Below are 21268 nucleotides of genomic sequence, written 5' to 3'. Positions count from 1 at the left end.
TCACATGAGGGTGCACTTGCCCTTGATGCGGTCTGTCCGCTTCTGCTTGCTGGAGCGCTTGCCGTCGATGCTCAGGCTCATGCTGCGGCGGGTCTCCAGCGTCAGCAGCTCCTGGAAGAGCTCCTTGACGTTGTGGTTCATCTTGGCCGACGTCTCCATGAAGGCGCACTTCCACTGCTGCGCCAGGGCCTGGGCCTCGCGGGTGTCCACCTCCCGCTGCGTCTCGTCACACTTGTTCCCCACCAGCATGACGGGGATGTCCTCCACGCTGCCCTTGATCTGCACGATGAGCTGGTAGATGGGCCCCAGCTCCTCCAGCGACTGCTTGCTGGTGACCGAGAAGACCAGGATGAAGGCGTGGCCCTTGGAGATGGACAGGCGCTGCATGGCCGGGAACTGGTGGCTGCCGGTGGTGTCCGTGATCTGCAGCGTGCAGACGCTCTTGTCACAGCTGATCACCTGCCGGTAGGTGTCCTCAATGGTGGGGATGTACGTGTCACGGAACGTGCCCTTCACGAAGCGCAGCACCAGTGAGCTCTTGCCCACGCCGCCCGCGCCGAACACCACCACGCGGTAGTCGTTGCTTTGCTCGGGCATCTTCCCCCTGCCGCGTGAGGGACGGGGCGGCTGCTAGAAGCCCAGACCGACCCTGTGTGGAGAGGACAGTCAGACAGAAGGCCACCCAGCCCAGAGGGTCGTCAGCTTCTGGCCCTGAGGACAGGCGGGGAGGCTTCTCCGAGGAAGGGGCGCTTGCCGCCTCATGGAGGCCCGCTGCCGACTGCAGTTCTGCCCCACACCAGGGCACCAGGGCTCACCGCCAGCTCCTCGACTTGCTTCTGCCTCCCCAAACCCGGGGCCTAAGCCTCCCCAAGGGGCCTCTGAGCTGGCAGAGATGAGGCCCGGGCTCCCTCTCTGCTGTAGGCTGTCCCCACGCTGTGACCTCCTGGCAGCCAGCTGACCCGGCTCCTATGCTGCTCTGACACCTAGACCAGCCGTCTCACCACCCCGACCCTCTGTGTCCTCCTGTTCTGAACCCAGAGGGCAAAACACTGCATCCCAGCAACCATAGCTCCCTGCTAGGAGCCTGGCGCATCCTAGACCCCAGGGGCCGTGCCATAGTTTAAAGTGAGCATTTCAGGGCCTTGGCCCCAGAAATGATGAATCAGTTGGCCCTGGGAACTGCTTCCCCACCAACCATGTGCCCTGACACAGCGGGTCCAAGACCACAATTTGCATATCATGATGCCGACTCCCTAAAGCAGCCCCTACCTCTGCATGGTAGGAACTCACAGCCAAGAAGTGGATAACAATGCTAAAGGTCAGACTAAATAGGAAACGCCCTACCCCGCATGGTGGCCACACCTGTCCCCCCAGCAACCCAGGAGGCCAGAGCAGGAAGATTGCAAGTTTAAGGACAGCTTGGGTGACTTCGTGAGGCCCTGTCTCAAAATAAAAAAAAAATGTAAAAGGGCTGGGGACAGGACGTAGCTCAGTGGTAGAGCACTCTGGGTTCAAGCCCCAGTACCACAAAACAAAGCACAACAAGAACCATCCCTCCCAACCCTCCCGCTTTCTAAACTGCATCCCCTGGTGATCTGGCCTGATGTGTCCTTAGGAGTACAGCTCCCTGGGAGGGCTCCTTTCACCATCTTTCTCCTCTCCCAGGCACAGAGGGGCCAGTGGCCTCTGGAGGTCACAGCACACCACCCTTGGAGGGCTGGAGGAGGGGAAGAGTCGTGGGCAGGGGACAGCAGGTGGGAGGCCCGTCTCCAGAATCTATGTCCTCACTCACACAAAACAGGAGCGGCCTCTTCTTCCTCCCCACTGCCCTGAGTGTCCTCGGCATGGGGAGGGCCATCTGCACCTCCTGGCTCTACGTCCCTGTACTTTGGACAGGTCCTTTCCCTCAGGCCTGTGTGTCTGCAGGGGAGGGCTTGAGAGTGGCCCCAGAACCAGGCGAGGTCTGGGGGTGTGGACCAGGACAGGCAGATCATGTCCCTGGCCTCTGTTTTCTCCTCTGTCTCCACGGGGACGCTGGGCCAGTGGGTGATAAGGTGGAAAAGGCCCTGGGGCAGGTGCCTGGCATGGGGCAGTCCCCACACAGATGGAGGCACGGTTCTCACAGCAGTCCCAGGGCTCTGGGGACGCACTGGGCTGGACCAATGGGCCTGGAGCATGCTCTGAATTCTCAGAGGTACCAGATTTGTCAGGAAAAACAAAACAAAGCAATAATGAAAGCGACAGCCAACACGGAGCCCAGTTCCCTGTCCGAAAACTTGGGGAGCTGCAGAAGACTAGCTGGGCCTGACAGGAGGTCTGTGATTCCACGCACAGTGAATCTCAGCATTAGGAGCAGGAAGGGGGCTGACGGCCTGGGTGCCAGCAGCTCTGCAGACGTGGCCCCTTCATGGTGGGCAAAGGAAGCAGGCACACTGGTGGACAGCCCCATGCTGCTGCTGCTGACCCAAGGACCTGGGGTCTGTGCTGGTGGTGGGGTTCCTCAGCCCCAGATGCAGCCCCTGTCTTGCTTTGGGTGCCCTCCTCAGCAGTGGTCTCTCCAGAGGGGCCCTTTTGGGACTGGAATCCCGTGACTAGGACACCCTCACATCCAATGATCCTTGAGTCCATGCCAACTGACCACCTGGTGCAGTTTGAATCCCATCCCCACCTCCTATTTGGGGAGTGGGTCCTGGGCATGGAGCTTGGGTGGGGGAGGGACTGGCTCAAGGTCACAGAGCAAGAGGAGGCAAAGCAGAGAGGCCTGGCTGTACTGCCCTGGGGTCCTCGCATGTGCAAGGCAGCCCACCCGGAGATGCCCAGGCCACAGCTCTGGGTCGTGGAGCCAGGGCCAGGCCCTGGGACACTGAGGGAACTATTCAAGAAGGCCCACGGAACCCTGGCCTGGGGCGGGTCTCGGGGGATGCTCACCAATGTGGGGGAGTGACCTCGGGGCACCTGACCAGGGAGAGGTTTGATCGAGATGGGACCTGCTCTCCGGGCCCTGAGTAGAGGGAAGCACAACGGGGGGCAGCCCAGGGGCTCCCTGAACTCGAGAAGGACCTGGTGGAAGAGGGGTCCTGAGTGAGGGGCTTGGTTGGGCAGGCTGGGAGCCCGGTGGGCGAGCGTGGGGGACGCCTACGGCACACAGACGGCTCCGAGGGCGCCCTGGCGAGGGGCTCGGAGCGGTGGTCCCCTTGGGGCGGAGGTGGGAGCTGTCCTCGGTGGGCGAGGAGCGAGCGCCCGGCGGGCTGCAGGGCCAGGGACCGCCCGGAGGCCCGCGAGGGTGGGGCCGGGACAAAGGGGCGCGCGGGAGCCGGGCGCCGCGGCCGGCCGGGTGGGGCCGGGACCCCCTCCGCCGCGCCCCGCCGCCTACCTGGGCCGCTGGTCCCTGCGGCGCCGCGGCCGCTGCTGCTCCGGCTCGTGTCCGCGCCGCGCCGCCCCCCGCCCGCCCGAGCCGCCGCCGCCGCCGCAGTCGCGTCCGCGCTGTCCCCGCCCGCAGGGCCGCGCTCCGCTCCGCTCCGCCCCGCCCGCCCCGCCCGCGCGCCTGGGACCCGCGCTGGCCGCCAAGGTCACCGCCGCCCCCGCGCCGGCCTCGCCCTCCCCGACCCCTGCACCCGGGCACGCGGGTCCTGCTCCCCCAGCTCCGAGCGGGAGCCCGTGCGCCCAGGATGCGCGGGAGCCGGGAGCCGGAGGGGCAAGGGGCTGGGGCGGAGCCACGGGTAGGGCTGGCGGGTCCTGGTCGAGCTCACCCCGACTGCAAGGGACGCCTGGCGGAATGAACACACGGATCAATCAGGTGGAGAGGCCGAGGGGCCGGCCTCGGGTCAGCGGGTACCTTGCCCAGGCTGTCTGTGTCCCCGATGCGCCGGGGTCGTGCGACGGTGGGCCCGACCGGGACACAGTGCGGCCGGGCAGCGGGTTCGCCTTTTCTGCTGGGAGGCGCTTGTCTTCCCCACAATGTCCGAGAATAAACCTTGGTGCATGTGCCTGAGGTGTCCCTGTGAGTGCAGTGAAGCACAGCAGACGCTCTTCTCGACCCCACCTGGCAGATCGTGGAGGAGGCTGGACATTGGGGTCCAGGGAGCACACTGCAGGGTCCCCTGGGGGCAGGTGTGCCACAGCCCCAGGCCCAACATGCTGGAGGAAGGTGCCCCTCATTGGGAGGTCAACCCTTGGGGCCTACAGGAGGGGCTTTTGGAGGCTGGTCTGGAAGGTGTAAGCTGGTGGTGGGAGCCAGGCGCCCTCAAGCCCTCAGCTCCCTGGTTGTCACTGACCCGTCACTTCCAGGCCCTAGCTGAGGTGGGCCCCTGCTGCTCCCTTGGAGACCCAGCACTGCCTCCAGGACCACCCCCTCCTCTCCTGCCAGGCAGGACTCAGCAGGAGGGCTCAGGGGCATCTCTCCCTGACTTCAGTCCTGTCCTCCCATCCCGGCCTCCCTCTGCCTCCTGGGTCAAGGTGCAGCCTCCTGGTCTGAGGCTCAGGTTCCTTCCCATCCTGCTCTGTGCTGGCCCTGCGGGGTGCCTTAGAGGGTGGCCTGGCCTTCATTTCAGGGTGTGCTCAACCCTGCCCAGCCAGGCTCCCTGGGCCTCAGACTCCTGCCCCTCAGGGCTGCTGGGAACAGCCAAGTGCAGACAGGCTCAGGATGGGCGCCCTGCTCCCTCCACTTTGACACCCGCTGGTCTCTGCCAGTCTCCTGAATGACTGGAGGGCCCTGGGCGGGGTCTGGCCAGCTCTCCAGCTCTCCCAGGCTGGGGCAGGCTGACTCATGGTAGGAGAGTGGGCACCGCGCAGCGTGCCATGCTCTGCTGCTATTTATAGATCCCAGGCCAGGCTCTGGCCTTGTGAGCCAGGGACTTCAGGTCCCTCCTTGCTCTCCCTGGGACATGGGAGCACCCCACAAGGGTGGCAGTGCTGCCTCTCCCATGGCTGGCCAAGGAGATGGGCACTGTCAACTCTGCCCCTCCTTGGGAGCTGTGACCTCCCACTACTGGAGAGAGCAGACCCCGGGAGGCAGAGCAAGCCAAGGCAGCACCCCTTCCTGGCACTCCCTCCCTGGAGTCCCTGGACTCCCCGGGTGCTGACTGCTTCTGGACAGGGAGAGGACATCCCAGCTCTAGCCAGCCCCTCCAGCTCCCCAGCCAGACAGAGTCCCCACTCATCCATGCTGACAGCTCCCAGTGCGTCCAGCTCCCAGGGCTCAGAGAAGGGCAGCAACTGGCCCAAGGTGGCTCAGCGAGGAAGAGGCAGGACCTGGACTGGAACTTGGTTCCAACAGGATCTGAACAGCGCAGGCGGCTGGGTCTGGGGGCTGTTCTTGATGCCCCTCCTTCCAGCCCCTGGCCGTCTGGGGCCCAGCCCAGGGACCTTTAGTGGGTCTTGTCTTACAGATCCTCCTCCCACCCAAGTGCCAGGGCAAAGTCCCAGCTCCTCACCTGGCCTGGCCACCCCAGGGACCCGATCTCACCCCAGTCCCCTGGCCAGGGCCACGCCAGGCCTGGAGGGCAGCTGGCTTCACTCTGCATTCTCTAGGGACTAATACCACCTGCAGGTGAGCAGAGGCTGCCTGCCACGGCCTCAGGCGCTGGGGTCTGGCCCACAGGGCTTTTGGTTGACATTAAGTTTGCATCAATATTTTAAAACAAGGAGGTCATTGGTCAAAACGCAGCTTGTCTTCCAAAACAAATGGGCTGCCATCTCTAAGCCCGTTTCTGCCCGTCAGTATCTGTGGCTCCCCAGGACCACAGCCCAGCACGGAGGACACGCGCCTCCCCCGAGCTCCTGCCCGGCCCCACAGGTGGCCTGGACGCTCCTGAGGGATGGGGGCTCCTCACCATCACCTTGGAGGAGGGGAGCTGCTGAAGCCTCCCTGTGGCAGGAAAGCGCCGGAACACCTGAGCTCTTCGCAGAGCAGCCAGGCACAGGAGCTGCCCCAGGGCCTTTGGACTGACTGCTCTTCCGCTGGTGCCTCTCAGGTGTCACCTGGCCCCTGGGTGGAACGTCCCTGTCCCTTTGCCCTCTCTCCTCAGGGCCCTCTTGCTACTGGATGTGGCACTGTGTTGGTGCCACACCCCTCTCTAGAATGTGATGGCCTTGGACCTGGGCTGGGTCTCACCAGGGTCCTTTCTGGCCCCCAGCACTCTGCCGTGCCAGGAGCCAAGTGGAGGGCCTGGAGCAGGGGCACAGGTCACACTGCCCCAGCCCAGCCCAGAGCCAGGAGTGCTGCTGGCACCCATGACACCCGCCGGCCCCAAGGTCCCCAGTGCCAAGGGGACAGTCCCTGTTCTAGGGCCATCTCATCGGGCCAGTCTGGTGGGCCTGACGGAGCTGGGACGAGCCCAGCGGGTCCTTCCAGAGAGGGGCCCCCCACCTAGTCACATCCCTTAAGGAGGAAGCAGGACAGGCGGCTGCCACTGTGCCCCAGGGCGGCAGGGCCGTGCTGCCTCCCACAGCCGGTCCTCCCTACAGTGGTCACTTTGCCCTTGGCAGAGGTCAGCTGTGTCCCTATCTTAAGGAGCTACAGGTGCAGCTTACAGAGCCTGGGAGGGGGCAGGACGGAGCTGGAGAGGTGTGACGCGTCCAGGCCCCCGCGCCCGGCAGCAGCCATCCCGAGGGGACCCTCCGGTGCTCTCAGGAGCCTGGGCCCCTGCCTGCTGCTCAGGAGAGGCTGGGATGGCCGGGGGCACTGAGGGGAAGCCTGGATCTTCAGGAGTGACGGGGCCCCTGGCCTTGACCTGAAGCCAACCCGAGACTCGGGCCCAGGTAGGGCAGGGGCGGCCGCTGGGACAGGTCCAAAGGTGCCATGGGCTTCTCTGGGCCCGAGATGGGGGGGGGGGCCCGAGCTGCGCCCCCGCCTGCGCTAATGACTTCAGCGGCAGAGACGCAAACAAGCCGCGCAGGAGCCTGACACGCTGTTATTAGGCCGCCTCACTGGGAGCCGAGCCGCCGCCTCCCCCATCTCCATGAGGAGCGGGATCTGGTCGCTCCAGCCGCTGTTCCCATCGACGACGTGGTCTGTGATGGACTCTCCTGTGGTGCAGCCACAAATGTCCCCAGACGTGGTTCAGGTCGCCCTGAGAACCAGTCAGCAAGAGACCCCTTGGGAGCAACCCAACTCCCATGGGCACTGGCGTGGCCGGGCTGGGGTCGCACGGGTGGACGGAGCTTTTCCCACGACTTGATATTCCTGGCTGGGCCCTGGTGGCCAGTGTGCAGCAGCAGGCAGTGAGGGTGCCCGGGGGCCACGGACCAGGATCCGGCTGGACTCGCCAAGTCGGCCAGGGACATTGGAGACACCGACTTCTTTGTTCACCACGAGACCAGAGACACCTGCTGCCAGGCCACGTCCGCCCTTCCCCATGCCCCAGAGGTGGGCTGTGAAGGACTGACCTGACCCTCTGGCTGCAGCAGACAAGTGGGGACCAGAGGGCAGGACCTTGGTGGGTGGAGACGGTGGCTGGGAGGCAGGCAGTGGCCCTTCATCCTGGGTGGGGCCTGGACCAGCTTTTGAGGCTGGGCAGGGGTAGGGAGGAGCCCAGGGTGGCAGCGGCAGCAAGGCCCGGGGACCTAGGGATGCCCCACCACTGGACTCTGCCTGGTGGCTGAGGGTCTAACCGTGGGGCAGGCTGGGCCCAAGGTGAACGTGGCCAGCTCAGGGGGCACCTGGCATCTTCCCACACTTAGGGAAGGCCCTTTAGGGGGCCACATGGTCTTGGAGGCCCCAACGGGGGGTGAGGCACTGAGGTGGCATAGGGCAGGCTTGCTGGTGTCCCTAGGGCCACCCCAGGGAGCTGATGTGTGGCAGGAAAGGGACACTACTTCATGCTCTTGGCAGTGATGGGGGAAGGGAGGGGCAGACCCCTGCTGGCTGTGGAGGACAGGGGACCCTGAGCCTTCCCAGCCCAGCCACATGCAGACCCTGGGCCCTCCCCTGGGGACCCGGCTGCCCCAGGACCCACAGCAGCTAAGGCTAAGGAGGAGCATCAGAGCCGCCCAGCAGGGCCAGGTGGAGAGGATGAGAACTAGGAGGGGCAGAGTTGTCCCCACACCTGGGCAAGCGCCGGCTGGACTGCCTGGGCTCCCCGGGAAGAGCTGGACCGCCCAGCGGCAGGAGGGGCTGTGTCTGGCGGTCCAGGCACTTGGCCTGCTTCTGGCTGCAGGGCTGTGAACAGGCAGGTCCTCCTGAGCCTCGAGTCCTGTGAGCCAGTGGGTGGCAGGGTCACCCTGCAGGGGCAGCCACCCTTGGACAAGTCGGTCCTGGCCAGAGTGGGAGGAACAGAAGGCCCTGTCCAGCCTGGAGCCTGGGCAGAGGGAGCCCCGCCCTGCTGGGGAGCTTAGCCAACCCTGGTGGCACTGGGACACAGCAGAGGTGGCGGGCCAGGTGGCAGGCAAAGGGGATGGTGAGGGAATGGGATCCTTGTGGTCCTGAGAGGCCTCAGTGGCCCGTGACTGGACCCAGAGATGGACGCTGGGGCCTGAGGCCAGAGGGAGGCCGCGGCACAGCAGCGGGTCCACGGAGACAGGCAGCAGACTCCGGGGAGCAATGTGGCTCGCCTGCCTGGACCGGTGGGGGCTGTGGGGGGACAGGCCAGGCAGCAGAGGGCTGCCAGGGAGGCCAGGGCTCCTGTTCCTGCTGGCTGCCCTGCTGCCCTGGGCACCCTTGTGCCAGGGGCTTTTGCTGTGCTGCGAGGCCAGGACTGCCCTGCCTGCCTCCTCTGGAGACCCTGGTGTGTGCGGGGCCGAGAGGCCATCACCATGCTGAGTCCTGGCCTCCTTCCATGTCTGGAAATCGTGACGCCCAGCCAAGGGCCTCGTCCCCCTGCAGAGCAGCCTCCCGTTCCAGGGGACCACAGCAGAAGCAAGGGAAGGCGAGGGCACCTCTGAGTGGTCAGTGGGAGCCACAGCCCAGGTGGGTAACTGGGACTCGCCTGGCCCCCAGGAGGCACAGCTCCCCTGGCAGGAGGGACAGAGCTCCAGCCGTCCAGCTGTGGCACAGAGGCGCCAACACACCTCACAGGCGTGGGACGTGGTGAGGCAGGGCAGGTCTCCGCGGTAGCGGGCAGGAGCACACAGCCCCGAGCCCCCAGCTCTCTGCATCCCAGGCGCTGCCAGCACTGTGCCCAGCTGGTCCCATATGCCCAGCTGGCCTGGGGCTGGGGTGTGGCAGGGAGGAGAAGGTCTGGCCTGGCCCCGCGGGGACACCAGCCCCGCCCCACCTCCTGCGAGTTACGACCCTCTTCGGGCAGCTGACACGGCCACACGGCTTTGGTGAGTACGTCAGAGTGTTTTAAAGAGGATCAGTGCTCTGGGGCTGGGGTGCGGGCAGGGGCGCAGGGCTGGGCCCGGCCTGGTCCGGGGGTCCTCCTGGGTGAAGGCCGGGGCTCACGGCGCTCCCTCTCCAGGAAGCGGCAGGTCCCAGCCCACGTCCAGCCTGGGGCTCCAGGGCTCACAAGGCAGCAACCAGGAGGGCACTCACCACTTGAGGAAGACCATCCCAGCCAGGACGGCATAGCCCAGCACCAGGAAGAGGACCTTGAGCAGGCGGTCATTCCTGTCCTCCAGCTCCCTAGCCAGGATCTCCAAGAAGGTGACGAATAGGAAGGTGCCACCTGCCAGGCCTTGCAGCAGCACTGAGGCCACGCTGCTGGGCACACCCCGAGCGCTCTCGATGCCCAGGCCGATGCTGATGCCCAGGGGGATCATGATGCTCACGGCGACCGCCAGCTTGGCTGCATCCCTCAGGGGCATGGCACTCCTGGCCATGCTGATGCCCAGGGCCACTGCCACCAGCGTCTCGTGGACAGCCACGCCCACGAACAGGCTCACCACCTTCTCCCCCTCCTCCTGCAGGCCGAGCGCCAGGCCCTCGAAGATGGAGTGGGCGGCCAGGGCGAAGGCCAGGCTGAGCAGGCGCAGCGGCCCGGAGCGCGACAGCTCGCGCACGCTCAGGCCGGCGCCGTGGGCGTGGCCGCGCGCGCCCCCCATGAAGGGGCTCTCGTACTCGGAGTCGCTGCCCACGTCGGAGCCCGCATTGAAGGTCTCCAGGTCGATGAAGGACGGCTTCTCCTTACGAAAGGTCAGCACCAGCTGCTCCAGGAACACGGTCAGGAAGAAGCCCAGCAGCAGGAGGGTCTCGGCCAGCGGGTAGTCAGTGCTGATGTGCCCGAGACTCAGCACCCTCTGCAGCTGCAGTGGGGACACGCGAGGGAAAGGCCGTCAGGGCGGCAGTGGCGCGGCACAGGGTCACGTCATGCTCAGTGTGAGCCCAGAGGGCAGCTCCGGTGGATGCCCTGGGCTCCGACCCCAGGCCAGCAGCTCAGCGAGGGGAGGCGCTCAACGCGCTGGACCTAAAGACCCACCCCTGTTATCAGGCCGCCCGAAGGTCTCACGTGCATGGAGCACCTCAGGGGGCCACATCGTGGCCTCATCTGGAGGAAGGGTCTTGCGAATGCAACTCAAGTGTCACGGCTGAACCCCACCCCAGGGCCTCAAAATGCAAACCTATCTGCAGAGGAGGCTTCAAAAAGGTGACATGATCATCAGGTGGGACCTGACCCACAGGCCTGGTGTCCTTGTGCAGAGAGAGATGCCAGGTGCCCATGCACATGGAGTCCACGGGAAGAGGCAGGCCACCAGGGAGCCACTCCCCAGCCCTTTTTATTTTGACACAGGGTCTCGCTACATTGCTGAGGCTGGCCTCTGACTTTGATCCTTCTGCCTCAGCCTCCAGAGCTGCGGGGATGACAGGTGTGGCCCCCGTGTGCCCGGGGCTGTGTGGAGCTGGCCTCCCCAGCGGGCAGTTGGGAAGCTCTGCTTCTGGAGCCTGTGCCCGACCCAGGGACCTTCAGCTGGCACTGCCTGCAGGACTTCCCAGACTGTCCACACGTGGCCAGGGGGAGTGACGTGTGGCTGGAGTCTGGTCCTGTCCCCTGGAACCTGAGCTGCGGCCAGCGGCTGTGGGCCCAGGCCTCTCTGGAAGTGCACCCGAGCGCCCGCCACCCCCAGGGCAGGACCGTGCCGTCCACTCCCCCTTCAGGTCTTCACCTCCCTGGCATTTCGCGGTGCTCCACCTACACCAGGTGCCCTGCAGAGACTCTGCTTCTGTCCCCTCCACGTGCACCCTGAACCCGGCCTCCCTCTCGGGCCTGCTCTCAGCTCCTCAGTGAGGTCCATCCAGCCCTCTGCCTGGGACAGCCACCACAGTGACCACCTCACTGTGGGACGCTGGATGCAGGCTGCCTGACTCGCCCGGCTGACCACACCCCAAAAGGACGTGCCAGGGACACCCTCGCAGCCTCAGGCACCTCCAGGCACCATGCCACATGCTCTGATCCCCAGCCAGTTGCTCTTGGAGCCCCCCAGGTGACGCCCGACAGTAAAGGCCCTGGCCCGGGGCCCTCGCCCCCTTGCTCTCTGCCCCGGTGGGGCCTGCAGGGTGTCCTGCCACAGCCCCGGCCTGGAACTGGTGAACTGCCGGTTCCTCCACTCCCTCCCACGGGTCAGAGCTGACCACATGCCGAGCCCCGAGCTCCTGGCTCCCAAGGGCCACAGGAGTACAGACGCTCCTGTGAGAGGGACACCCCACAGGGTGGACGCCAGGCCTCAGGCTGTCTGCCAGGACGAGGTGCTGTGGAAGGCACCCTGTGGACACCGGCCACCCTCTGGGAGTCGGCGGGCAGGGCCAGCTATGGCCACTCTCCGAGGCCACGAGGCCCAGGGCAGGGAGCCCCACCTCCCACCCCCACTGTCATTTCATCACGGGACACAGGTCCTCACCTGCCAGGTGTCTACCCCCAGGGGACACGTGGCCACGAGGTCTGGGGACAGTTTTGACTGTCATAATTAGAATGGGAGCATTTAGGGCAGGATCCTTCTCTGTGGCAAGCCACCCCAGGCCTGCAGGGTGCTCAGCACTGCCCACTCCAGGCCAGGGCACCCCGAGTTGGGACAGCCACCTGTGTCCCTAGTATGGCCCGGTTACCCCAGGGACAGATGGCCCAGAAGAGAACCTTGCTGCAGCGGAGACAGTTTCCATAGAGAAGCCACCTCACCTGCTCCCTGAACAGCCACCGGAGGCTTCTGCGAGCCTCTCCTGGGGACATGGTGGCTCACAGGGACCACTGGCTGCTCCCAGGGGCTGAGCACGGATCCAAAGGACGTGCAGGAGGCGGGGGCCTGCTCTGTGGCGGGCCGGGCTGGGAGCTCCGCGTGCTGAGGGGGCACGGCCCTGAGCAGGCAAGTGCGGAGGCCAGGAGGACCCCAGAGGCCGCCCGTGCTGCAGGAGGATGGGCCAGAGGGGACAGGAGGCCACCCACAGACGTCCAGGCCTGAGGCAGGGTGGCCGGGTGACATGGGCATGAGGAGAAAGTGCAGATCTCAAGAGACGCCTCAGTCACCCTCTCAGGGGCACAGCCGTGCTCACTCCCTGGTGCCCAGAGGACAGCCTCCTGGCCAAGGACACTGAATGGCACCGTGCGGCTCTAACGGCGGCTGGCCCTCTGCTTAGTCTGCAGCCGCGGGTGGTGGCACTCCCACGCCTGGCCCTCAGTCCCTGAGGCTGGCAGGAGGGTTGGCACTGTCCCAGGCCGGCCAGGTCCACCCCGCTTACTTGCCTTTTGATGACCTCCGTGTCACCTGAGCCACGGGCCTCAGCGGTCACGAAATCCCTCCAGCCGGAGAACGCGGCCGCAGGAGCGACGGCCCTCCTTCCCGGCCCCACCTGCCTACCAGGCAGGGGGCACGTGTACCCAGGGCTGGCATCTAGGGCCGTCTGAGAATGCCACCCTTGCACTCACGGGCTCGAAGGGACAGCCCAGCTCCAGGGACACTGGGAGGGGCTGCTGTGCTTTCATGGAGGAAGAACAAGAAGTCCAGGATGTCCACCAGGCCCTGCCCACACTGGCCCAGGGAGAAAGAGTAGCTCACCTGAGGTCACCAGGCAGGCATGGCCAGGCCACCCAGCTGCGGCCCCCGGAGGGGCTTGAACCCTGGGACCCCGAAGGAGTGCTCAAGGAATGGGCCACTGCAGGGCCACCAGGTTGGGTGTCATGGCAGACAGACTCTGAGACCGTCCCCAGTGACCCAGCCCCCTGAGTGGCGGGGGCTGGCCCTTGCCTCCCACCAGCAGGGGAGAAGGCGGCCACACTGTCACTGCTTGCATGAGCCACAGCTGGAGACTCGGGGCAGAGCCCAGCGCTCTCAGCCTGCAGCAGAGCACATGGGCAAGGGCCCGGGGGCCACTTCCAGGAAACCAGGGTGAGAAACTCAGGTCCCCAGGCTGATGGCAGCCACAGGCGCCTGCAGGTGGATTCCCTCCAGGACACGTCCCCACTGCTACCCTGTGTGGGGAGCCACACTGAATAACCGCACCTTCCAGTCCCGATGCCTCAGATTCTGACCAAGCACTGCATCCGCCGTGGCTCGGGCGGTCCAGCTCGGGTAGGAAGGGCTCTTCCTTGTGCCCCCAGGGTTGATTACACTCACCCGTCCCTGGTAACCCTGCCCTTTTTTTGGACAGAACTTTCTAAGAACAAGAGCCCCCCAGTAAAAGCCCCTTCCGACCCTGCCCGCTCTCTCGCCAGCCTCCCCTGCCTTCTCGGGCTCTTGCTCTCGGGGAGTCGGGGGCCGAGGCCGGAGAAGCCGTCCTGAAGCTTGTTTAAAGGTAACTTGTGTCCGTGTTGTATTTGGTGTCCCCGGAAATTCACACGAGCGACCTTAAGTTCAGCTGCCCGTGCAGGTCGGGGGCAGCAACCCTGGGTGACCCTGAAGCAGAGGACAGTGAGGCTGTGTCCAGACTCCTGACCACAGAGACTGAGAGACAACAGCATCTGTGGCCTGAAGACACAGGTCTGTTGTGACCTGCCACACAGCAACAGCTGACAGACGCAGGAGCGGGAGAACAGCCACACTCGGTTCAGGACGGAGCATCATGCTGCCTGGAGTGGGCAGAGGGTCTGGATACTCACCTCCCATTGGGCTCATCAGTCTAGTCCCAACACAGGTCTAATCAAACCCCCTGTTTACCAGGCAAGGCACAGAGAGGGGCAGCAATCGGTATGAGATCACACAGCAATCCATTTTCTCCTTCCTGTCATCCTCACAGAATCAAGGCCCCCGCTCGAGTTGGTATCGGGGCTGGTGAACCATCAGAGCCCCTTGGCGCCGAGGTGCCAAGGGCTCCAACTGTCAGCAGGGAGCATTACCTTTTCCCGCACAGCAGGCAGCAGCGCATTGAAGCACGTGGCCAGAAAGACTCCGCCTCCAAAGGTGTTGCAGAGGGAAAGAATCTTTTTGGAGCGATGGGCCTTCTCAAAGTCGGTCTCGATGACCTTCACGGGGAGCAGGGAGCCCAGCAGCATGAAGAAGAACACGCCCACCATGCAAAGGATCTTGGCCACTAACAACTTCATCATGGTGCTGGCTGGGGTCGCCGTGGTCACCGAGGGCCCAGGTCACACATGGATGCACACACCCGCGCTACGGGGCCTGACCACGCAGCTGGAGGTGCATGACGGCACTCGGTCACTGCGGACACGGGGGCAGCCACGTCAGCCTGGGGTCATCCAGGACGGTCACACCACCCCCTTTACCCACCCCAGGGCTCCCGTACATCATCACTCCTCCCACGAAAAATCCCCCTGCACTGCACCAACCAGCGGGCAGCCATTGGTCACGTGTCTGTTTAATTAAAATAAGACAGACGCAGGGCTGGGCTGGGGCTCGGGGGCAGAGCGCTGGCCTGGCCACGTGTGAGGCGCTGGGTTCGAGCCTCAGCGTCACATAAACAAAGTTATAAGAAAACCCCAGATACAACGTGAGAGCCTGCGTCCTCGGTCTTGTGCCTGTGCCCGGGAGCCTAGTGGCTTCCACGTTGGGCTACCCAGCAGACACCTGCACTGCTGCGGAACGCTCCCTGGGGTGCTGCTCCCCTGGCTTCCTGCAGACCCCAACTCTTCACCCCCCGGCTGGGGTCTGCGTGAGCCACTTCTGCCTCACCTTGGCCCACACCAGCTTTCCTAGGCCTCGAACGTGTCAAGCTTGTCCTGCCTCAGGGCCACTCTGCCTGGAAGACCCTTCTCCCCCAAGTTTCTCTTTCTTTCTTTCTTAAGCTGTGGTGGACACATCACCTTTATTTTATTTATTTGTATGTGGTGCTGAGGACGGAACCCAGCGCCTCACATGTGCTAGGCGAGCGCCCTCCTGCTGAGTCCCAGCCCCAGCCCCAGCCCTCCCCTAGATTTCTAAGGATCACTGCCCCAGGACCTCGCGGGAGGACCTCCCCTGGCCGACCCCTGCTCTAATCCAGGTCCCTGGCACCTACCGCGAGGCCTGGCACAACAGATGCGCGGCAACCACTGGCTGGATGAGCTGGAGCCTTGGGCCTCCTCACAGGATGGATGGGCCAAAGTGCAGTGGATTCTGTCCTGGACCCAAAAATGTCACCATTATTGAGTGGAGTCTCATTTCCTTTCCCGCAGGTAGGTGCCAGCCCTTCTCATGGCCCAGCCCTCACCTCACCCTGCCTCTAGGCTCTGCTCTGATGTCCCTGGTCACAGCTGCCTCCTCCCTCCCCTTTTCTGGATTATTTTCCTCTATTTTGTGCACTGGGGAAACTTTATTAATTAAAGCATTTAAAGGCACCTCTCCCTCCATGCTGTGAACTACGCGGGGGCAGGGGAGTCTGTCTGCTCAAGCCCAGCAGCGCCCAGCAGCCCCCAGCAGAGAGAGGCACGGAGGCACACAGCAGGCGCCCAATAAATACCTAATGGGTGTGTGAGTGCCCCCTTCCGGAAAGTGAGAATGAGGGTGGCCTGGACGCTCTCAAACTGGGAGCTGCTGGGGCTGGGACACAGAAGGCACATTAATTCAGCACTTATTAAGCGCCTATTGTGTGCCCGGTGGGTGCCAGGCCTCGGCGGGCAGAGTGCACCAGGCCCCGGCCCTGCCCCCGCCTTCCCGGGCCCACCCCCTACCCCACACGTACCTGCTCCGGCCGTAGCCCGCCTGGCTCAGCCGCCCACCGCCAACCGCTGCGCGATCCCAATCCCGCCGCCGCGGTCCTGGCTAGTCCCAGGCTCGGCGCGCCGCGGCCCACGACCCACCCACGCTCACGCCCATTGGTCTTCCTGGGCACCGCTGGCAAAACGCCCCTCTCCATTGGTTGAAGAGGCTGCCACTCATTTTGCGACTCCGCCTCTCGACCGGCACGGAAAAGTAGTTTCCTCCTACTGAGCTACGGGAGCAACCATCAGGCAACTCCGGTGGGAAACCCGGGTCTTTAAGGAATGGTTCCGGAAGAGTTCGGATTCCAGAGCTGTCCAGGGGCGCCTGGTGCTGAATTCTGTTCGGGTGGACGATTTGGCGGGAAGCGATTTTCCACGGAGAGCGCTCCTTCTCAAAGCGTCCTCTCTGATGATGCCCCTTCTGGAGTCTTAAGAAGAATATATATGGGTCCAACAAATCTCAGTTGATAGGAGGAATAAATTCAAGGTCAGGAGATTCATGGTGACTTCGATCACAAGGGGAGGCAGATCTTAGAGGGCCTAAAAAGATGGGATGGCATTCAACCCAAGGCGTCACACATGCCAGGCAACTGCTGTACCACTAACCACATCCCTTGCCCTTTTTATTTTTGAAACTGGGTCTTGCTAAGTTGTCGAGGCTGGCCTCAAACTTGCACCCCCCTGCCTCAGCCTCCCTAGTTGCTAGGTGACAGTCATGTACCACCAGGCCTGGCATCACTGCAGGACTTTGATGGGAGATAGGATAGATCCAACATATTTCAAGAGAATCATCTTGTTTTTTTTTTTTTTTTTTTTTTTTTTTTGTCCATACTACTGACAGGCCAAGTAACTCAAGGCTGACTATTGAACATTGATCTTTTTTCCCTAAGGTGGAAGGAACATGGGAAAAACAGGCTTCCCATGTGCCCCCTCCAAAGCAACAAGACTTATGAAGAAGACTGTCTTCACTTATCAGCTGTGATCTTCTTTCTGGCCGACCCATGAGCCAGGTATCAGAGGGTATGGTGTGTGGAATAATCCAGAAGGAAAAGGACAAATCCTCATAGTCGTACTCACAAAATCTGAGGACAGGATGGAAAGAGAATGGGGAGTTAATTCTTAGGGGGCGGGTTTCAGTTTGGGAAGATGAGGAAGTGGGGAGGTTGCACTAATGCACTAAAATTGTGCTCTTCAAAACGGTTAAGAGTGTAAATGTTATGCATAACATTTACACTCTTAGGGCAAGGGATGTGGCTCAGTGGTACAATTTTAAAAACAAATTTTTTTAAGTTTTTAAGAAATAAAATGGATGTACTGGAGATGTAGCTCAGTGGTAGAGTGCTTGCCTTGCATGTGTAAGGCCTCAGGTTTGATCTCCAGAACGGAAAAGGAGGAGAATAAAATAGAAGAAAAAACAAAGCCCCTCCCATCACCGCTCACAGCCCAGCGAGAGGCCGCGCAGATGGGAGAGGGATAGGGCAGGTCTCCAGGAGGGTCTCGCTGCCCACCCTCTCGCATCCATGTCCTCAGGTAACTTCTCCCGACTGTGAACAGAACCCAATGACTTGGTTCCCTTTTTAAAAAACAAAAAAACTTTATAACTTTGTCCTTTTTTAACCTTTATTTATTTATTCTTATGTGGTGCTGGAGATCGAACCTAGTGCCTCACAAGTGCTAGGCAAGTGCTCTACCACTGACCTACAACCCCAGCCCCCCATGACTTGATCCACACCAGCAGGGGGAGCCAGAGAGATGCAAGGTCACTTCTGTAATGAGGCTATAAAAACTGTGACTTTGTCCTGCTAGCAGGTTGCCTGTTGCCTTCGCAGCTCACACGCCTTGATGAAGCACGCTGTGGGGAGGCCACAAAGCAAGGAGCTGAGGGTGTCCCCAACCAACAGTCAGCATGAGAGCCTCCCTCCCAGAGCCTGTGAACTGAACCCTGCCTACAACCACGAGCGTCTGGTCTTGGAAGGTCTCTTGTCCCGTGTGAACTCCCCAGTGGACACCTTGGTTACATGCAGCCTTTGAAGATTCAAGGCAGAGTCTCAGCTCAGCTTCACCTGAATCCTGAATCCACAGGATCTGGGGTGGTAAAAGTTGTTTCTTCCCACTAAGTCTTGGGGAAATTTGTTATGCAGCAACTGATAACTAATACACCATAGAAAAGCTGTGGATTGTACTAAATGCTGTGAAGAAAGAAGAGAAAAGAACACTGTGTGGGAATCAGCCCAATAAAGAGTGCTGAGCAGGAGGGGGCAGACGGGAGAGTTGACGAACAGGCAGAAAAGAGCTGGCACACTTAAGGAAGTGGAAGGGCAGGCGGCTGAATGTCAGGAACAATCGGGAGAGGAGACATTGGGAACCCGGCTGTAGACCCAGCTGTGACTCAGTGACAGGGTTTAAGCAGGTGAAGGTCATAATCCAACTAATGTTCTAAGGTTATTTTAACTTCTGTATGAAGAAAGGCTGGGCTAGGGATGTGGCTCAAGCGATAGCGCGCTCGCCTGGCAGGCGTGTGGCCCGGGTTCAATCCTCAGCACCACATACAAACAAAGATGTTGTGTCTGCCAAAAACTAGAAAAAAAAAATATCAAAAAAACTCTCTGTCTAAAAAAAAAAAAAGGCTTGATTGCTTGTTGCCTGTAATCCCAGTAACACAGGAGGCTGAGGGAGGAGGATCACAAGTTCGAGGCCAGCCTCGGCAACTTAGTGAGCCCTGTCCCAAACTAAAATTAAAAAGTGCTGGAAAAGCTCAGGAGTAGAGCACCCCTGGCTCTAAACCCTAGTACTGAACAGGAAAAAAGGCTGAATTTTAGGGAGCAAGTCCTGAAGCAGGGAGACAGTTAAGAATCGTTGGAGTAGGAATTGGTGATGGTTTAGATGAAGGGCAGCCGCCGGGCAGGAGGAGGGTGGAGGGGTGCACTGCAGGGCAGGCTGCCGCCTGCCGCATGAGTCTCAGAGGAGGAGCGTCAGGGACATCTTCTCGCCTTCTGGCTTGAGCGCGGAGGTGGATGCCGGTGTTGTTCCCAAAGCTGGAGGGACTGGCCGAGGGGCAGCCCTGGAGGCTGTGAGGGACCCGGCTTTGCGGAGGTCGGTCCCCATGCGATGCCACAGGCACTCACGCTGAACGCCACTGTCAGCCTCCCCCGAGGTCGCTTCGTGGCGGAACCCACGATCTCCCGTAGCTATTTATAAATTGTGTCTCGTGCTTTCAAAAAAAAAATTTTTTTTTAAAGATGGGGTCTGTCTGTGTCGTCCAGGTTGGCCTCAAGCTCCTGGGCTCCAGGGACCTCTGCCTCTGACGTCTGTGTGCGGGGACAGCAGGTGCACACCACTGCACCCTGGTCCCCAGCTGGTCACTAGGAGACACTGAGAAGTTGACTCTTTGTGTCTTGCACAGTTCACAAGGAGAAGGCGGTTTGTGGCAGCAGCACATCAGGCAAAGACCAGGGGCCTCCGAGGGAACACGGGGAAGGGCCGCCTCTACGCCCGGTCAGTCGGGAAGCAAGGCTTCCGAGAAGGAGCTGCAGGAGGTCAGTGCACCGGAACCACGTATCCCCTGGGCCCTACAGGACAGCCCGAGCGGATTGACTGCGCGGAGTATCTCAGGGCGTCCACGGGGCTGGGGTGGAGCTCAGCTGTCGCTGGCCGGTGAGGCACTGGGTTCCCTGGTCAGCACCACATGTAAACAGAACAAAATAAAGTCCACTGACAACTAAAACCAAACGAGGAATCACCCACAGCCAGGCACTAGGAGTGGCCCTGAGGGCAGGTGAGGCCGGCGAGCCTCGCCTGTCCTCCAGCGGCTCGGGAGGCTGGAGCAGGAGGGCCACCGTTCAAAGCCAGACTCAGCCTCTGAGTGAGCCCTGAGCAACTTAGCAAGAGCCTGTCTCTAAATCGAATATTTTTTGAGAGGCTCAGTGGTTAGGGCCCCTGGGTTCAATACCTGGTACAAAGGGAAACAGTGACAAGACAGAGGGAAAGAGACTTGATACATTTTTAGGCGTAGATGGACACGATCCCTGTGTTTGCTTGTTTGTTTATTCGTTTATTTATCTCTATGCGGTGCTGAGGGTTGAACCACCCGAGCCCCAGCCCAGCCCCAGGAAATGTCAATCATATGCTAGACGCTGCGCTCCACCCAGAAGGACTGCCCCGGGATGAAGCCGGCAAAGGGACAGCGGCAGTTCATAGGGGGACAGACCCAAGAGGCACAGTAACGTAAGGACAGGCAGCGGGTCCTACAGGGTGGAGTGAAGCAGGTGTCCACCAAGGCCCCTCCACAGCTCCACGGAGGCGTGACAGAGGCGTGATGGAGCTGTGACTGACGGCAAGACACACCTTCAGGGTGTGCGAGACCAGGCTGTGCCGGGCGGGCGCTTGGCTGTGTTGACTTTGTAGGATTCCATTGTGTGGATTCACTAAAAATGGTTCCTCTGTTTACCTGGGGGATATTGGGTCATTTCCAGTCAAGACGACATTTTAAAACTGAAAACAAATACATGCAAGACGTAAAACGTGTTCAGCATCGGGAGCTTTCACACCCGGCTGATTGGCACAGGAAAGGATCGGGTGACATCTTATTGCGTTCAACAAACACCTGCCCAGGACCCGGCCGCCTCCCCCGAGTACTTACCCACCAAGGCACCCGGAGCTGTGGGGAGGCAGGGCAGTCACCCCAGCGCCTGCGCTCCCCGGCTACAACACGGGCCTGAGACATCACCGCACCAGGGCCCAGGGCCGCTCTGCCTGGCGGCTCTGCAGGCTCGGTCCACAGACAGTGGGCCTGGGGCAGGTAGCTCCTCCTGGCCGGGGCACGTGGAGGACTGAATGCCCACTTCGGGGCCAGGAAGAGGGCAGGAGGGCGCAGGCTCCTGCACCTCCATCAGAGGCACGCCTCCAGGGACCCAGGCCTCCCACCAGGTCCCAACCTCCCGACCACACCACCCTGGGACCAGGCCTTCCACAAACAGCGGGGACCTAGAAGACCCCCACCGCCACGTGGCCAGACTGGAGCCAGTCGGGGTGCCCGTCGCCAGGTGAACAGGTAGGAGGACCGCTGTGTCCAGGCCCCGGGGCACCGCTCAGTGCCTGGCACTTTTTTTTCCTGTATCGGGCTGCAGTGTGCACGGCCCCAGGGGTGTGGCTGAGAGGGCACAGCCAGACGTCCCTGGAGACTCCGCGCTCTAGGGACACAGCGCATGGTGACCACCAAGGGAGGTGCTGGCCACGCAGAGTTGCCAAGACCAGGCACCTAACAACGCAAG

The 21268-nt window shown here is 62.0% G+C and overlaps 2 protein-coding genes across 3 annotated transcripts; both read right to left on the bottom strand.

Moving 5' to 3' along the window:
• Diras1 (DIRAS family GTPase 1) lies at window positions 1-3413 on the bottom strand. The gene is made up of 2 exons (XM_027952788.2): window positions 3374-3413; window positions 1-649 (listed from the first exon to the last, which is right to left on the bottom strand). Exon 2 carries the CDS (start codon window positions 595-597, stop codon window positions 1-3), a length of 597 nt encoding a protein of 198 aa, XP_027808589.1. The 5' UTR covers window positions 598-649; window positions 3374-3413.
• Window positions 3414-9246: 5833 nt separating this feature from the next.
• On the bottom strand, window positions 9247-16078 carry Slc39a3 (solute carrier family 39 member 3). Of its 2 annotated transcripts, none has more exons than XM_027952719.2 (4): window positions 15980-16078; window positions 15317-15419; window positions 14199-14520; window positions 9247-10182 (listed from the first exon to the last, which is right to left on the bottom strand). In XM_027952719.2, exons 3-4 carry the CDS (start codon window positions 14406-14408, stop codon window positions 9469-9471), a joined length of 924 nt encoding a protein of 307 aa, XP_027808520.1. In that variant the 5' UTR covers window positions 14409-14520; window positions 15317-15419; window positions 15980-16078; the 3' UTR covers window positions 9247-9468. The 2 variants fall into 2 exon arrangements, with proteins under 2 accessions (XP_027808520.1, XP_071460261.1); XM_071604160.1 differs by having other exon boundaries at window positions 14199-14493.
• Window positions 16079-21268: the final 5190 nt, after the last annotated feature.

The sequence above is a fragment of the Marmota flaviventris genome, chromosome 1, assembly GCF_047511675.1.
Source record: "Marmota flaviventris isolate mMarFla1 chromosome 1, mMarFla1.hap1, whole genome shotgun sequence".
Taxonomy (NCBI): Eukaryota; Metazoa; Chordata; class Mammalia; order Rodentia; family Sciuridae; genus Marmota; species Marmota flaviventris.
The sequence above is the reverse complement of the archived record's forward strand: the minus strand, read 5'-3'. Positions and strand labels throughout refer to the sequence as shown.

Coding starts and splice junctions, on each gene's coding strand:
- Diras1 (XM_027952788.2), bottom strand. CDS start 597: ATGCCCGAGCAAAGCAACGACTACCGCGTGGTGGTGTTCGGCGCGGGC.
- Slc39a3 (XM_027952719.2), bottom strand. CDS start 14,408: ATGATGAAGTTGTTAGTGGCCAAGATCCTTTGCATGGTGGGCGTGTTC. Junction 10,183..14,198: donor TGCCTGCTGTGCGGGAAAAG/GTAATGCTCCCT, acceptor TCCCCACTGCAG/CTGCAGAGGGTGCTGAGTCT.